The sequence below is a fragment of the Haematobia irritans genome, chromosome 1 (genome assembly GCF_050003625.1).
Source record: "Haematobia irritans isolate KBUSLIRL chromosome 1, ASM5000362v1, whole genome shotgun sequence".
NCBI classification, from domain to species: domain Eukaryota; kingdom Metazoa; phylum Arthropoda; class Insecta; order Diptera; family Muscidae; genus Haematobia; species Haematobia irritans.
In genome coordinates, this window is record NC_134397.1 from 7,291,326 (window position 1) to 7,310,346 (window position 19,021).

The 19,021-nt window shown below is 36.3% G+C and overlaps 1 protein-coding gene across 2 annotated transcripts in view; it reads left to right on the forward strand.

Annotated features, from left to right (window-relative positions):
* The first annotated feature begins 623 nt into the window (after window positions 1-623).
* The window catches only part of Dhc93AB (Dynein heavy chain at 93AB), a 32,007-nt gene continuing 13,609 nt past the window's right edge, over window positions 624-19,021 (forward strand). The window contains exons 1-16 of one of the 2 annotated variants that reach the window (XM_075289112.1): window positions 624-693; window positions 6,001-6,735; window positions 7,625-7,777; window positions 7,859-8,070; window positions 8,138-8,379; window positions 8,517-8,799; window positions 9,310-9,575; window positions 9,665-10,116; window positions 10,175-11,745; window positions 12,004-12,276; window positions 13,471-13,500; window positions 13,930-15,918; window positions 15,979-16,691; window positions 16,758-17,110; window positions 17,171-17,994; window positions 18,480-18,998. In XM_075289112.1, coding sequence (XP_075145227.1) covers window positions 6,018-6,735; window positions 7,625-7,777; window positions 7,859-8,070; window positions 8,138-8,379; window positions 8,517-8,799; window positions 9,310-9,575; window positions 9,665-10,116; window positions 10,175-11,745; window positions 12,004-12,276; window positions 13,471-13,500; window positions 13,930-15,918; window positions 15,979-16,691; window positions 16,758-17,110; window positions 17,171-17,994; window positions 18,480-18,998 — 8,598 coding nt within the window. In that variant the 5' untranslated portion in view covers window positions 624-693; window positions 6,001-6,017. The remainder of the gene's footprint in view (window positions 694-6,000; window positions 6,736-7,624; window positions 7,778-7,858; window positions 8,071-8,137; window positions 8,380-8,516; window positions 8,800-9,309; window positions 9,576-9,664; window positions 10,117-10,174; window positions 11,746-12,003; window positions 12,277-13,470; window positions 13,501-13,929; window positions 15,919-15,978; window positions 16,692-16,757; window positions 17,111-17,170; window positions 17,995-18,479; window positions 18,999-19,021) is intronic. The other variant, XM_075289113.1, reaches the window with a different exon arrangement.

Consider the following 19,021-nt stretch of genomic DNA (forward strand, 5'->3'; position numbering starts at 1 on the left):
GTTTGGCGCCAATGATTTTTTTACTTTTAGTTCATTTTTTCTTCTATGAAAGGGTGTATTTTCGTAAATTGCAGTTAGAAAGTACACCGGAGCGTTAAATTTTCATATACAAAAAATCATCTCCCATCCATTGCACAACTCCAAACGTTTTAGTCAAATTTTACTCGAGTGTATTTAACTGGGCATGTAGCCATTGAATCATGTAGTAAATAAACAATTTCCTCAGAGTTGCCGTTGCTTGGCAAAATAAATAATTTTGCCGGTTGAAGGAAGGAACCTCAATAACAGACCTCAAAAATGGCTCTAACCCTTTCATGACTTCGTTACATTTGATCGTATTCAAATTAGATGCATGCTGCCGACAGCAAAGACTAACTGTCTATAGTCTCCAACACGAGCACGTGTTGCTATTTACGTGACTGATTATTGTTGTTTCCGCCTCAGTTGACACTTTTTGGCGAGGTGCATCAATAAAATAAATAAGTAACGGAATAAAGTTCCTCGCTAAACAAAACTGCTGTCAAGGCAATGACACAAAGGATTCACACACGCAACGTCAACAGCAAGTTTTTAGGATATAATTGTAGCAAAAGAATGCCTTAGGCCTCATAACAGTTTGAGCCATTCGTGATTAAAGTCGCAGCAAATCGAAGACAATACGGAAACGGAAATAATCTTATAAGAGAAACTGAGGTAGTTTTCTAGAGTACAGTTCCATAGAGTATATCATAGATAATCGGTTATGCAATCAAGTGTAAATTTTGGAAAAAATTAAGAAAAATCAAGAAAAAATGTTAAAAAAAAGTGTTATGAAGAAAGTTTTTGTTGGAAACAAATTTAAAATTGTACTGTGAACATAATTATTTTTGAGAATATTATTTTTAGGCCATCAAGTGATTTGATGTAACGCAATTTATACTCATATTTAATTACAAAGACGAAAGTAATTGGTTTTAAAATATTTAAACAAAAAATCTGCAATACATATATTTAATATAAAATAAAATGAAATCTGAATAAAAAAAGAAATTATGTGGAAAAAATTAAGTTTCTTATACTGCAATATTCTAAGTATATGTTACATAATGAAAAAGTGAATCAAGGAAAAATTGTAATGAAGGAAGTTTTTGATGTTTGAAATAAAATTGAAATTGAAAAAAAAATAGTTTTAGTTATTTCATAAAACACATTAAAAACTGGCATCAAATTTTATTATAAATATTGGAAAATATTATAAATATAAATAATACAACAAAAACCAATATTAAATTTTATTATAAAAATTTGAAAATGTTATAAATACAAAAAAAAAAACTACTAAATTTAATATTTGTAAAAATTTAATTATGTAAAATTTCGTAAAATACTTGTTAAAATAGGTTATATAACGGATTTAAATCGCATTTTATTTTCTTCGCAATAACATAATTATGAATGAATTTTAATTTAAATCTGTGAAAACTTTAAGACGCAGAAAATAGAAAACCTAGCAGAAGCCGAAATAATATCATAAGAGAAACGATTATACAATTCAGTGAAAATTTTCGGAAGAAAATTAGTAAAAAAATATTTTTTGACAATAATTTCAAAACAATGAGCATAAATATTTATTTGAAAATAGAATTATTATTTAAATTAAACTTATCGACACTTGTATAGTACGATAAGTAGGATATACAATGGAAAAGTGGTCTAAGGAAAAATTAAAACTATATGGAAATTATTTATTATTTATGAATTTCAATGTAAATCTGTGGAAGCAATCAAGTTTATTCTAATTGAAGGCGCAGCAAATTGAAGACAATGAAGAAGCGGAAATAATCTTATAATGGTTATACAATCCAGAATAAATTTTTGGAAAAATGGAAAAGTGCAATAATGAGAGTCTAATAAGAATATGTCATGTTTGTAATTGTTCTAAAATATATCCTCCGGATGAAGCAATCCAAGCTAATAAAACATATAAAGATATTTAGAATTTTTTCATTAGAAAGGGATATCGAAAGAACAAACCCCTTAAAATTAAAAACAAAAATGTATTGAAAACAATTTTTTGAAAATAAAATAATACTGAAAACCTAAATATTTATTTGAAAATACACTCAAAAAATTGAACCCTCTATTTCACTTATTTTAGTTTATGGAATTATTATATTTGGAGAAAGATTCCTTTACTCTAATAATTTTGTGCGTACGTTAGTTAAATGGACTAAAAGTGGGAAAAATTATACACAAATGAAGCATAACGATTTACGAAATTCGACTTTCTCACAAGAGAGTTTATTATTTCTTTAAATTTGTAAATTTTACTACAAACTCACCCATCTTGAACTTCGTATGGCACTAATGACATTCTTGCAATTTTGAACTCCAAATTTTTCCTTCAAACTACAATTTTTTTTTTACAAGTGAAAAACATGGGTATTGTTAATTTTATTAATTCCATTCTGTAAAAGCAAATTTATCAAATTTATTCTAGCTCATTGTTAAAAAAAAAAAAGTAAGGAAAGTCTAAAAACAAGTAAGGAAAGACTATATTATACCCTGCACCAGTTTGTAGATCTAAATTTTCTAAATTTCTACAAAATCTATAGACTCAAAATTTAAGTCGGCTAATGCACTAGGGTGGAACACAATGTTATTAAAAAAATATGGGAAACATTCAAATCTGAAGCAATTTTAAGGAAACTTCGCAAAAGTTTATTTATGATTTATCGCTCGATATATATGTATTAGAAGTTTAGGAAAATTAGAGTCATTTTTACAACTTTTGGACTAAGCAGTGGCGATTTTACAAGGCAAATGTTGGTATTTTGACCATTTTTGTCGAAATCAGAAAAACATATATGGGAGCTATATCTAAATCTGAACCGATTTGGCACGCATAGCTACAATGCTAGTTCTACTCCCTGTGCAAAATTTCAACTAAATTGGAGTTAAAAATTGGCCTCTGTGGTCATATGAGTGTAAATCGGACGAAAGTTATATATGGGAGATATATCTAAATCTGAACCGATTTCAACCAAATTTGGCACACATAGCTACAATGCTAATTCTACTCCCTGTGCAAAATTTCAACTAAATCGGAGCAAAAAATTGGCCTCCGTGGTCATATGAGTGCAAATCGGGCGAACGATATATATATGGGAGCTATATCTAACTCTGAACCGATTTCAATAAAATTTGGCACACTTGACTATATTACTAATTGTTCTTCTTGTGCAAAATTTTAAGCAAATTAGGGTAAAACTCTGGCTTCTGGGGCCATATAAGTCCATATCGCGCGAAATATATATATGGGAGCTATATCTAAATCTGAACCGATTTCTTCCAAAATTAATAGGGTTCTATTCTGAGCCAAAACACATACTTGTGCCAAATTTGAAGTCGATTGGACTAAAACTGCGACCTAGACTTTGATTACAAAAATGTGTTCACGGACAGACGGACATGGCTATATCGACTCAGGAGCCCACCCTGAGCATTTTTGCCAAAGACATCATGTGTCTATCTCGTCTCCTTCTGGGTGTTGCAAACATATGCACTAACTTATAATATCCTGTTTCACAGTGTGGCGCAGGGTATAAATATGGGAAACATTTAAATCTGAATCAAAAGTTTATTTATGATTTATCGCTCGATATATATGCACACAAAAAATTTTTTTCTGATTCAATCACGAAATTAATTGATTCAATTAATTTTTTAATTGAAATGTCTTCAATCACGAAAATGATAGTATCAATCACAGTTTTAATTGGGCATAGAAAAAATTCTTGATTAAAAAAATTAATTGATTTCATTACCAAATTTCAATTAATTGTTTAATTGATTCAATTAAAAATTTAATTGATGTTGATTGCAAAACTCAATTAATTGTGTAATTAAAAAAGGTAACTATTTTCAATTACATTCTGAATTGGCTCAGAATTTTTATTTGGATTAACAATTGATTGTTTGAAAACAACAAATTTAATTAAAAATTTAAAAAAATATTCATCACTTTTTTAACTGACTTAGTCTTCCGAATTTGAATGAAAGTTAATTGTATCAATTAAATTTTTAATTAAAAATTTTTAAATTTTCAATCATTGACTAAATTAACTTAATGTTTCTATCTTGATTAAAAAGTTAATTGTACCAATTAATTTATTAATTGAAAAAAAATTTCAACTTCAATTAACTTTTTAATTGGAAATATTTTGGTGATATTTTTTTCTGTGTGTATTAAAAGTTTAGGAAAATTAGAGTCATTTTTACAACTTTTCGACTAAGCAGTGGCGATTTAACAAGGAAAATGTTGGTATTTTGACCATTTTTGTCGAAATCAGAAAAACATATATATGGGAGCTATATCTAAATCTGAACCGATTTCAATCAAATTTGGCACACATGACTATACTACCAATTGTACTCCTTGTGCAAAATTTCAAGCTAATCGGGATAAAACTCTGGCTTCTGGGTCCATATAAGTGCATATCGGGCGAAAGATATATATGGGAGCTATATCTGAACCGATTTCAATCAAATTTTGCTGGGTCCATATTAGTGCATATCAGATATATAAGGGAGTTATATCTAAATCTAAACCGATTTCTTCCAAAATCAATAGGGTTCTATTCTGACCCAAATTGGGAACATGTGCCAAATTTGAAGGCGATTGGACTTAAATTGCGACCTAGACTTTGATTACAAAAATGTGTTCACAGACAGACGGACGGACGGACATGGTTATATCGACTCAAGGACCCACCCTGAGCATTATTGCCAAAGACACCATGTGTCTATCTCGTCTCCTTCTGGGTGTTACAAACATATGCACTAACTTATAATACCCTGTTCCACAGTGTGGCGCAGGGTATAATAAATTTCCAAATTATGCGTTTTTGCTTAACCTGGTGCATGTATAAGAATATAAACTTTAAACCAACGGACGCCCGAATTAATTTACATCTAAAGGTATGACACCTGATGATGGCTCTCTAATCGTTCACATCGAAGCTGACGTGAAAGCGAATTAGACTTTTGATCGCGAAACCATTTTGGAATATAGAGATATGATCATGTTGGGAGCCACCGTGATGCAATGGTTAGCATGCCCGCCTTGCATACACAAGTCGTGGGTTCGATTCCTGCTTCGACCGAACACCAAAAAGTTTTTCAGCGGTGGATTATCCCAATGCTGGTGACATTTCTGAGGGTTTCAAAGCTTCTCTAAGTGGTTTCATTGCAATGTGGAACGCCGTTCGGACTCGGCTATAAAAAGGAGGTCCCTTGTCATTGAGCTTAACATGGAATCGAAGTTCACCAATGTGGTATCACAATGGACTGAATAGTCTAAGTGAGCCTGATACATCGGGCTGCCACCTAACCTAACCTAACCATCATGTAGACATTTGGGATGTGTGCGCTCTATTTCATCCCCACAGTGCCTGTCCAGTTCGCCTGTTGACAATGCGATCGATCGATTTGTATATTTGGGTCGATTTAGAGAGCAAGGCTAATTACTGAAAATGGACGAAATCGAAACGATGAATGCAGCTATTACACGGGTATGGTTCAAACTTTTGGCAGGTTAGGCAGCCCAATTTATTGTCAGGCTCTCTAAGACTATTCAGTCCATTGTAGCAGGTTACATTCGTTCAGCGTGAAACTCTTTTATTGGCCAAATCATATAGAGCAAAAGTGAATTTATTCTGAAATTTAGATAACATATATTCTTGCCATTTAAATCAATAAATATTGTTTTCACGCAAAAAATGATCGTTTGAATTTGTTACACTAGTAATAAAACAGCTTTTATTGATTACTAAAACACTTCATGGGTACAAATGAATACAATCTTCGATCGCTAACTGATTCCTACAATAATTTTTCACTGAATGCCTTGTAATTCGTTTTTACAATATTATTTATATTATTCCCTTTAATACCAGCAAATAGTTTCCATAAAAACCATAATTTATAATTTTTGATTTTGTTGTCATTTTTTACTTACAGCTTGTCTTTAATCCAGAATGGATCAACCATCGACTAGCGCCGATGCGGCTGCTGGTTCTGGTCCAGATCCACGACTGGAATTGATGGGCTCGTTTGTCATAAAATCCCTTAAACTGAAACCTGAAAAATGGACTCGTGTCATCACTGTAGAAGAGACTAAAGGTGTCATCAAAGAGTTCTTAGATCGTCCCACACCAGTAGTTTTGATAATTATTCTAACACAATCAGCACAGCTTCTTCCATCCACAACGTTTCCCCTTACACAGCTCAAAAGCAAGGGTGTATATTTCATAAAGAAATATGTAGAACCTATACCACGCGAAGATTGCAGTAATTTTATAATAAGTGGAGATTTAGCCACCCGCACTATAGATCAACTTTCGGCCTTGGTTGAGGAGGTTTTGGTTCCCTTACTCTCGAATGAAGATAATTACAAGACATGGCCTTTTATGGTGGCCCAAGATGTACAAAAACATGTTCATAGTCTTAAGAGTACTGTACATCAGGTAAAGGGTCAAGTTAGTGGAGAGACGATATTGGCAATGCCCGTTGGCGTGGAGAAAATTGTGAAAGCGGCCAATGAGATTAGTGGAAATCCTCAATTGCAAATTGATTTGTATTTGAAAAGTGCCATCGAGGGCGTGGTAATTAAATGGGCCACACAGATACATGAAGTGATAAAGGAAAATCCATCGAATGCATTTTTGAATGGTCAGAATCCTACACCCAATACAGGTAAGGAGGCGGAAAGTAAAGAACGGGGTAATGTAGATGCAATATTGAATTAAAGCTTACAAATATATGATTTTGAATAAATCGGTTTGGTTCAACAGAAAGCAAATATTTATATAAAGAAGGAATATGATCACCCCAAAAATAGTTCAAGAGAATCATCATACTTTTTCACGCAAATATTTCACAAAAATTTTCTTACAAAATTTCCGGTAAGCGCATTTAGGGTGATTATATTCCCTCTATGCATGTTTTGACAAATTATAACTTAAAACAAAAAAAATACTAAATCTAACTTTGTTACAAAATCATTCAAAAAACCGAACAAATCTATATACAGTGAGCGGCTTAGTAAAGTATACATATACCTTTGTTTCAAAATATATTTTATCTCAACGTTTATATTTACGATTTTATTTAACATTTATTGGTTTACCAAAAGAGTAATTAAATGTCTACCCTAAAAAAATAAAAAATACAAAACTGAACACAGTAAAACACAAATACTTTGTAGCCTTTGTTTCGTCGCTCACTGTATATGTTGCAGAAACCTTTCATGAATTATTGGTCTACATTAGGGCTGGTTTCTTTTAGATACCCTAAGCCGTGAAGTTTTAGTCCTTCAAAACAGAGTAATCCAAAAATATGCAACACTGTCATCAGCTGTTTTAAAACAATCACAGAAAAGAAGTGAACTCTTTAATTCGAAGAAAAGTCACTTTACCAAAATACAATCTGGCAACACCGGCGCGACTTGCACTGATGAGATGTTCTGGATAGCCCATACAAATGTTGCATCCAGTGCGAAAAGAAAACAGCCCTATTTTTAGAAGATATCTCATGATGTCATCGATTATGTCTAAATTGATTTATTTCTCCTCATACCATTTAGAATTTGTTTTCTGGAATAATCGCTTGAAAAATCTCTCCTTTATTTTCGATCAATTACGCAATGAGCGTATAAGAGCCATGGCCTTGGTATTGGAACATTCACGTAGTGCTTATTTTCCTTGCTTTCAAACATTGTTTAAAAATGTAGTTACCGGTAAGTGAGGAATCTTATATTGAGCTCTCATTAATAGTACCTCTATTGTTTATAAAAAAATATATATTTTTAATTTTATAGCTTTAGCTGAAGCCAAAGATATCACCATGTATTTGAATCCTTTGAAAAGATGTGTCCAGCAATTAGAGGAAATTGATTTTGCCGAAAGCAAGCCTCTGCTCATACCCTTGATGCATGTGGTGTGCACTATATGGGGGAATTCTCGCTACTATAATCATTCCTCGAAAATCACCGTTTTACTAAGGCAAATTTGTAATTTGATTATATACCAAGTAAGTTTCGAACAGTGTGGTATACTATTTTATTTTAATTTGATTTGTTATGCTTTTCTTTCGGTAGGCCAAACGCTTCCTGGATCCTTCGTCCATTTTTCATAGCGACATCGATGAAGCCATGCAACGCCTGACCTTATCTATAGAAATTTTGAAATTCTTTCGTGCTCTATTTGATCACTATAAAGAAAAGATTGCCGACTATTTCAAAGAGCCCGAGGAGAGGCCACCGATTAATTGGACTTTTCACCCAAATTCAGTTTTCAAGCGCTTTAATTCATTTCTGGAGCGTTTAACCACCATACAGTGGTGAGTATTGATAATTTGGCATTTTAATCATTCATAATAAAAAAAAAAAATAAATACAAATAAAAAAATTAAATTAATTAAAAATTAAGAGGTTTCCTTTAATTCTATTTTTTTATTTGTTTTCTTTATATTTACAGGTTCTTTTTTACTGTGATTGAATTTCTGAAATTAGAGAAAGTCGAGATCGGTGGCCTACGTGGCCGCCAGCTGAGTACACGCATTACGGCCGTTTATGTTGAATTCAATCAATATTTTACGGCCTTCGCATCGAAGAGCTACGATGTTCTAGATCCTGATGATCTTGAATTCGATGTGGATTTCGAAAATTTTCAAATGCGTATACTAGAGCTGGATATGAAATTAGCAGCGATATTGTGTCAGGCATTCGATGATTGCTATAATTTGGAAAGCATATTTAAGGTAATTTTTTAAATGGAAGTAATGGGGGAAATTGCTGTAACATTCAAATGAAAAAATGGATTTTAATGGATTTAGAAAGATTTTAATTTTGATAATAAGATTCGACGTACCAAAACCAGGAGTTCATATCTATGTAATCTAATGACATAGTTGGAGGCAATTTCATCGAAATATCCATGTCTTCTAGATGTTCAAATAGCTTTCCCAAGAACCTTTAATCTTTAGTTGGATGTATTTATGAAAAGTACGAGAAAAGCATTTTAAATAGTCCATTCCGTTTAGAGAGTAATCCTAACATAACCACATCTAATGAAAACTCTTTTTTGACACTTGCAGATTTCACTTTGTCATATGAAGCCTAACAATTGATAAATTTAATTAGTCCATAATTACAGAAATGATTGCTTGTTTCAAATCACTGCCAATTAAATTCGATTATTTGATAATTTTTATAACAAAGGAATATGTAATACATAATCATATTTATTAATTTAATTATACTTTCTACAGCTCATTAATATAGTGGGAAGTGTTTTGGAAAGACCAAAGATCAAAGAACAATTTACTCAAAAATATTCTGAAATCGTACGAATGTTAGACGAAGAATTAACCAGTTGCGAGGATATCTATGATAAACAAATGTTTATGAGATCGGATAATCTAACATTGTATCCGGAATATAATTGTCCTCCAGCGGCAGCATTTATTCGCTGGTGTAGTCAGCTCGAGAGAAGAATTACAACCCCAATGAAACAATTTCAAGCTTTGCAACATGAGTAAGTAGACTTGAAAATCATTGTTGAATTACTTGAGTCCCTATTCTCATCTCAATCCTTAAACTTTATTCTTTTGTTTGCCTACTTAGCATTGTGAAAACTGAAAAATCTTTGGATATAATTAAACGTTATGAACGTTTACTTTTGAAAATAGGAGCCAGTCGTTCGTACGTCTTTGAAGATTGGACCGAGAAGTTGAAAGAACAGATCGAAACTAATCTAGAGAAATCACTGATCAAACGAGATGATAATAATAGGCTATTGATACTCAATTTTAGTCCCGAACTGTTTTGTATACTTCGCGAAGTCCATTATCTAAAACAAATGGAAGTGGAAGGTGTGCCCCAAGTTGCCTTGGACTTTGCCGAGAAGGGTGATGTTTTTCGTACATACACTCTGAATTTGGAGAAGACTATAGATTGGTACAATGCCATTCAGGAGAATAGTTCAACGGTGGAATTGAAAATGATTGAAAAGGAAATTCAACTTATTGATGATTTGGTTGAAGTGGGTATCCACGAATTAGTATGGAATTCAGAGGGTAAGAAGAGGACTTAAGGAACCCCAGATAAATAGAAATAATCTGTTTGCTCTTCTAGATATTATGACGTATTTGGAAAAATTACGTCAACCCGTTGCTGCTTTACAAAATCGTATGGATCACACCCAGGGAAATTTAGCACAAATTCGCAACATTATGTCTGTCTGGGTACGACAGCCTTTATTCGAACGTCGTGATGGTAAAAAGGATACTGTCCTTTGTATAGACGAGAGACCAGATCGAACGACCAAACGCTATGCTGAAATCCAAGCAGCTTCTGATGAAATCCATAAACTACTTCAAGATAATATGATACAGTTCGATATGCAAGATAAACAGGACGATGAAATGTGGCTGAACTATGTAGATTTTGTGGACAACATTGTCTACGAGTATCTGCTAAAGACTGTGGGCGTAAGTGTGGGCTATATAGTGGAGAACATGGATCCGGAGAATAACTATGCCCCTCTATTTGAGGCAAGATTGGAGTTAGTGGAACCAAATATGGTATTTGTTCCATCTCTAAATCCTGAAGACTCCATGGGCTTCAACAATATGCTCATTGAATTGGTAAGGGATATCCTCAAGATGGGCTCCCTTATCAAACGTCTGAAAGCCAATGAGAAAAGCAACTACGGTGATTTAATTAAAGCCAATCAAGACATAATCGACATGAGGAGGGAGATCCTCAACGGTGTTGATTTAGTCATGGAAGAGGCTGCCATGTTTTGCCGCCAATTCGAAAGGTATTCCTATTTGTGGCTCGACGATCGCCATGAGTGTATGGAATATTTTTTGGAGTATGGTCGCATGTTGGACCCTGATGAAATCGAGCTCATAATGCTTAATGAGCCGGGAGCTCCTCAACCGTGTCCACCCACTATCGAGGCATTCCGCGAACAAATTGACAACTATGAGAGTTTATTCAATGAAATTGAAGATATTGCTCCCTTTCAAGTATTCAGCTCCTGGTTTCAAGTCGATGTTCGTCCTTTCCGGCAGGCTTTACTGAATACTGTGTGCAAGTGGGGCAACATGTTCAAGACTCATCTGGTTACCACTGTGACCTCGAATTTGATGGATCTGAGTAATTTTATACGCAAGGCTGATGAGGGTTTACTGCAGTCTGTCAAAGAGGGTGACTACGAGGGCTTGGTTAGCATTATGGCCTATTTGATGCAGGTCAAGGAGCGTGCCGTAAAAACCGATGAAATGTTTGAGCCCATGCAAGAGACCATACAACTGTTGAAGTACTATGACATGGATATACCTGAAGAGGTCAATGTCTTGCTACAGGAACTACCGGAACAATGGGCGAATACCAAGAAAATTGCTACAACCGTGAAGCAACAAGTATCTCCGCTACAAGCCACCGAAGTGGTCAGCATACGCAATAAGGTGGCTGCCTTCGAGATTTATGTCCTACAGTTCCGAGAAACATTTAAGCATTATGATTTCTTTCGCTTCGATTGTAAGGATCCCTATCAGCTATGCGATCGCATCAATGATGATATGTATCGCTTGGAATGTGAAATGACCGATATACAACAATCGGGTAGTTTATTTGAGGTCAATATACCAGAGTTCAAACTCTTAAAACAATGTCGCAAGGAATTGCGAATGTTGAAGGTAAGTACTAATGATGTAGGGGATTTCTATTCTTCTACCTTTTTCTGGAAATTGTTTTTGCTTAATTTTCTAATACAAGTTTCTTTTTCTTTCATAAGCCTTTCTGAGAATTTTTTGTATTTTGTTATTCTCAAGGCTCAAGTATTTTTGTATCCCTTAGGGCTTTCAATGCATGCCTGTTTTTGATATTCTTAAAGTTCTTCTTCTTAGAGTGATTCAAATTGAAATTGTAATCCATTTTCATTTATTCCACCCTAGCAATTATGGGATTATGTTTTTATTGTTCAAACCTGCATAGAGGATTGGAAAACAACTCCTTGGCGTAAGGTTGATGTTGAAAATATGGACATTGAATGTAAGAAATTCGCCAAAGATATTCGTTTACTCGACAAAGAAATGCGTGCCTGGGATACCTTTGTCAATTTGGAATCAACCGTGAAGAATATGTTGACCTCGCTGAGAGCTGTGGGTGAATTACAGAATCCTGCTATAAGGGAACGTCATTGGAATCAATTAATGAACTCAACCAAGGTTACTTTTTGTGTTATCTTGTATACTATGTGTTATGGATTTTTATTTAAAGTCAAACTGTTTATTGCATATTGTAAATATGTGAACATGTTATACATCAAAACTGTGGCAAATTGTAAATATGCGCCAAATATATCTTTTAGATGTTTGTCCTAGATTTATTTCGCTGATGAACAGGCATGGTGTTTTTCTTTAGGAGAAAATTTTAGTATTAATTTGCGGAGAATTGGCTTAAGACCAAAAATTTACAAAAAATCGGAGGCAAGAAACGTTTTAGATTCCACAGTGACTGACAGAATCATCCTGTGGTTGTCGGCGATATATGAAGGGATCTTTTCACTCGAGTGCGAAGGATTTCCGAACAATCCGCTTATTCTTATTCCGTCTTAAGACTCGGGAGAGGCTGATTATATTTATCTTAGAACTAGCATCGATTCAAGATTGATCTCGAAAAGACAACATGCTTCCTCGAAGGGCAGGCCTACTGAGACCGCATTGCATGAACTAGTCAGCTTTATTGAAACATCACTATCTGTCAATGAATACAGAATTTCCAACGTCCATCCGAGTTCGATATTATATGGAAAACTCTGAATGTTGATCACGTGATACTTAGGCTGTTAGACGATCCTCTAACAAAGAGACGTATTTCTGTCACATTGGGACAAGAAAACATTCAAAGGTATGTGAACAGAGGCACTTCCCAAGGAGGAGTTATATCACTGATTATTGTTTGTCCCTAAAATATGGACAATAGATGATGATCTTTCGAAGAATATTTCCGATCATACTTTCCAATCCATCCCTATCTTGGAGAGTACTGGGATAAAAAGTTTGTTATAGTGGAATTCAGATATTTTAAGCTCAGCCAAAATGGTGAACTTGTCTCTTAAGGTCAATGACAAAGAACCTCCTTCTTATAGCCTCTCCCCATTGTTTTCATGGGAAGTACAGGAATCGTTTCAACCTTTTCTATGATCTCTCGCTACATAAAATTATTTTTTTTACAAATCCGGAAAAACATCATGTTTGTATCGCTATGGCATTTGTATATTATGTACATACACAATTAAAGTATACAATTGATATACACCATCATTCATCCATATATCTACACAATATAGCTTTAAGCATCATTGTAAATATCAATCTGTACAGTCTCTTGTAAATACAATCAATCACCTATCTTTACAGAGTTTAGCAGCGCTTCCCAAGGAAATAACCGTAAGTTTTCATGTCTCAGCGACAATTGCCATTAACCGTGTGATGTCCTTCTTGTCGTCCTTTTTCCATTTTATCTATATGTAATTAAATTTGTTTTTGTATATGTGATGTCCTTTTTTGTATTCTTGTTGTTACCAAGACGTGCACTTACCTAGATCTTGTACAGCACAACATTTTTGTGAAAAAAAAATTGCATGAAATCCTTTCTTTTAGAAATCTGCATGATCCATTATTTTAGAATTTGCATGTTTATGTGTGCGTCTATACGTATATGTGTCCTGTGTCTTGTGTATATTTGTACATATATGTATATAGATTTTTGTATGTGTGTGTGTGTAACTGTTTGACAATCGAAATAGATGGAGTGATCGATTTCGTTTTGTTTTGAACATTTCCTCCCCCCATCATTCGCCATACGAACGATTTTAGGTCAAATTCATAATGGACCATGAGACCACATTAGCCGAACTACTTGGCCTGAATCTGCACGAGTGCGAAGAAGAAGTCAAAAATATCGTAGACAAAGCCGTTAAGGAAATGTCTATGGAGAAAATCTTGCGCGATTTAAATACCACATGGTCTGCGATGGAATTCGATCATGAACTTCACCCACGCACCGGATGTAATCTCCTAAGAGCCTCGGAAGAACTCATAGAGACTCTCGAAGATAATCAAGTATGCCTACAGAATCTCATAACATCCAAGTACATCGCCCATTTCCTCGAGGAGGTCTCAGCCTGGCAGAATAAGCTGATGATCGCCGATCAGGTAATAACGGTATGGTTCGAGGTGCAACGCACTTGGACACATCTCGAGAGTATCTTCATGAGTTCGGAAGATATTCGTAAACAGCTACCAGTCGACTCGGATCGCTTCGACCGCATCGATGCTGAATTCCGCATACTCATGGATGAGATGGCAAAGTCCTCGAATGTTGTGGCATCGACTAACCGACCCGGGTTGATTGAACGCTTGGAGAATCTTCAAAAGGAGCTTACACTGTGCGAAAAGGCACTGGCAGAGTATTTGGAAACAAAACGTTTGGCTTTTCCTCGTTTCTACTTTGTATCGTCGGCCGATCTGCTCGATATCCTCAGCAATGGCATACAACCGGACATGGTTACCAAGCATCTAACTAAACTCTTCGATTCAATAGCCCGTCTGAAATTCAATCGTGACGAACAGAATGAGGTTGACTCCGCTTCGGGAATGTATGCCAAAGATGGCGAGTATGTTGAGTTCCACGAGGTGACAAACATGCGGGGTCCCGTAGAAGTATGGCTTAATCGCATACAGGCAGCCATGAGAGTCTCCCTACGCCATTACATTGGAGACGGCGTGGTTGCCTATGAGGAAAAGCAACGTGAGCAATGGTTATTCGACTATCCTGCCCAAGTTTCACTCTGTGGCTCCCAAATCTGGTGGTCCACCGAAGTGAACATAGCCTTTAGCCGTCTTGAAGAGGGTTACGATAATGCCATCAAGGATTATTACAAGAAACAGATCTCCCAGCTGAGTTTGCTCATCTCATTGCTTCTAGGCGAACTCACCAAGGGAGATCGTCAAAAGATCATGACCATCTGCACAATCGACGTTCACTCCCGAGATGTTGTTGCTAAAATGATTCAGGCCAAATTGGATTCGGGTTCGGCATTTATGTGGCAATCCCAATTGCGCCATCGATATGATGATGGCGAGAAGGATTGCTTCGCCAATATCTGTGATGCAGAGTTTCGCTACAATCACGAGTATCTAGGTAATACACCACGTCTAGTTATAACTCCCTTAACAGATCGTTGCTATATAACGCTGACGCAGAGTTTGCACTTGGTAATGGGTGGTGGCCCAGCTGGACCAGCCGGAACGGGTAAGACAGAAACAACAAAAGATTTGGGTAGAGCCATTGGCATAATGGTGTACGTCTTCAATTGTTCGGAGCAAATGGACTATCAGTCGTGTGGCAACATTTACAAGGGATTGGCTCAAACAGGAGCCTGGGGATGTTTTGATGAATTCAATCGAATCACGGTCGAAGTATTATCTGTAGTTGCTGTGCAAGTGAAATCGGTTCAGGATGCCATTCGCGATCGTAAGGATAAATTCAATTTCATGGGAGAGATCATTACTTGTGTGCCCTCAGTTGGTATATTCATTACCATGAACCCCGGTTATGCTGGACGTACGGAATTGCCAGAAAATCTGAAAGCTCTATTCAGACCTTGTGCTATGGTGGTGCCAGATTTCGAATTGATTTGCGAGATTATGTTAGTGGCTGAAGGTTTCCAAGATGCCAGAGTTTTAGCGAGAAAATTTATTACTCTGTATACCCTGTGCAAGGAATTACTCTCCAAGCAAGATCACTATGATTGGGGTTTGAGGGCCATCAAGTCGGTATTAGTGGTTGCAGGATCTCTAAAGGTAAGTAGAATTACAGTGGTCATAGATAACCATGGATTAGTACTAAATCATTCATTTCAGCGTGGTGATCCCGGTCGTCCCGAGGAGGAAGTTCTTATGCGGGCCTTGCGCGATTTTAATATACCCAAAATTGTCACCGACGATATGCCTGTCTTCATGGGTCTAATCAGTGATCTATTTCCGGCCTTAGATGTTCCCCGGAAACGTGATCAAGATTTTGAGCGCACCGTCAAACAGGCTGCCTCCGACCTTCTTTTGCAAACTGAAGACACATTCATCTTGAAAGTTGTGCAATTGGAAGAACTGCTGGAAGTAAGACATTCCGTTTTTATTGTTGGTAATGCTGGCACAGGGAAGACACAAGTATGGAAGACCCTATTGCGCACCTACCAGAATATCAAACGGAAACCGATCTTTAATGATCTAAATCCCAAAGCAGTTACTAATGATGAGCTCTTTGGCATTATCAATCCGGCAACCCGAGAATGGAAGGATGGTCTGTTCTCAGTGATAATGAGAGATCAAGCAAACATAACGGGCGATCAACCCAGGTGGATTGTGCTCGATGGTGACATAGATCCCATGTGGATCGAGAGTTTGAATACCGTAATGGACGATAACAAAGTTTTGACTTTGGCCAGCAATGAGCGCATTGCGTTGACGCCTTCGATGCGTTTGCTCTTTGAGATTTCGAATCTGAGAACAGCCACTCCAGCAACAGTATCACGTGCGGGTATATTGTATATAAATCCCCAGGATTTAGGATGGAATCCGTAAGTTAAATGTTGCATAGTTCTTAATGGGACTACTAAATTGTCTCTTGTTTACCTCATTCACAGATATGTAACTAGCTGGGTGGAAACTCGTAAGATACCCTCGGAGAAATCAAATTTGGTTATGCTTTTCGATAAATACATACCGGCTTCGTTGGAGACCATAAGGGTACGCTTTAAGAAAATCACTCCCATCGCAGAAATGGCCCATATACAAATGCTGTGTCATTTGTTGGAGTGCTTTTTGACCCCGGCAAACACACCAGCCGACTGTTCCAAAGATTGGCACGAACTTTACTTCGTTTTTGCCTGCATTTGGGCGTTCGGCTCGGCTATGTTCCAGGATCAAACCATTGACTATCGCGTGGAATTCAGTAAATGGTGGGTTAACGAATTCAAAACGGTGAAATTCCCAACAGGTAAGATAGAATTCCCTCCAAATTTAGAATGTTTTTGATTTATTTTCCATTCCATTGCAGGGGGTACCGTTTTTGACTATTATTTGGATAATGAAACTAAGCAATTCCTTCCTTGGACCGAGAAAATACCAAAATTCGAATTGGATGGTGATTTACCTTTGCAGGCTGTACTCGTCCATACCTCGGAGTCAATACGTATACGTTTCTTCTTGGACCTATTAATGGATCAAAAACATCCCGTAATGTTAGTAGGCACTGCTGGTTGTGGCAAAACTGTACTTATAAATGAAAAGTTGATTTCTCTATCGGAGAACTATGCCGTCGCCACGATACCTTTTAATTTCTACACCACCTCGGAAATGTTGCAAAAAATTCTGGAGAAACCTTTGGAAAAGAAAGCAGGTCGAAATTATGGCCCTCCGGGTAACAAAACTTTGATCTACTTTATTGATGACATGAATATGCCCGAGGTGGATTGCTATGGCACGGTACAACCGCACACACTAATGCGTCAACACTTGGACTATGGTCATTGGTATGATCGTAACAAATTGACCCTTAAGGATATACACAATTGTCAATATGTGGCCGCAATGAATCCAACAGCTGGCAGTTTTACCATAAATCCCCGATTACAAAGGCATTTTTGTGTTTTGGCTGTTAGTTTCCCGGGAACAGAGTCCATAACTATGATGTATTCCTCCATACTGTCACAACATTTTATCAATGCGGAGCAAAAATTCAATCCAATTGTAATGAAAATCACACCCAATATTGTTGCGGCCACTTTGGCTTTGCATAACAAGGCATCACAGGTGTTCCTTCCGACTGCCATCAAGTCGCATTACATTTTCAATTTACGAGATATAAGTAATGTATTCCAGGTATGTATATCGAGGATTCTACGAAGAGAGCCATGCCGAAAGGTCTAGGTATTTAAAGACTGATATAATGGGTGACCCAAAGAAAATATTATTTACTTAAGCGAAACCACATTCTATCAGTTGAAATGCGTCATTAGAACTGAGACCACTGGGCCAAATATGGGCCGTTCAGAAACAATTATTTTGTTCACAAATACAAATACAACCGTATTTGGGGTCATTTGACATATGGATGCGGCTTTCAGTAATCACATGAAGTCAGCTGATTTAAATTCCCAGGCCATCCCAGACTACTTAAACTCTTTTGGTCACCCGATAATAATTGTAATTTCTCAGGCTAAACCACCTTTTTTGTGCTAAACCATAAAGGCTCAACAGTTTACAATTTTACAAAATTACCCATTTCAAAGCTACTTTGTTGTCATCCCTAAAAGGACTACATTAAGGACAATATCATTTATTGTTTTTTTTTTCCACTTTTCTAGGGTCTACTATTTAGCTCTGCAGATTGTTTGCCAATGCCCACAGATTTAATACGTCTGTGGCAACATGAGACACAACGGGTCTATGCCGATAAGCTTACCGATGAGAAGGACATTGACAGCTTTACAAAAATGCAGCACGACATTGTGAAGAAATCCTTTGAAGAAATTGACGAATCGGTTATATTTGATAAACCGAATATATACTGTCATTTCGCTGGAGGAATTGGTGAACCTAAGTACATGCCAATTGTGGCTTGGACTGAGCTTCACAAACTCCTTCAGGAGGCAATGTCTTCATATAATGATCTTGTGGCTGCCATGAATTTGGTACTCTTTGAGGATGCCATGATGCATGTGTGTCGCATTAATCGCGTATTAGAATCGCCACGCGGCAGTGCCTTGTTAGTGGGCGTGGGCGGAAGTGGCAAACAGTCACTGGCCCGTTTGGCCGCTTTCATTTCCAGTTTGGAAGTGGTACAGATTCAATTGAAGAAAGGCTATGGCATAAGTGATCTTAAGGTAAGAGATTTCAGGGAAGATGT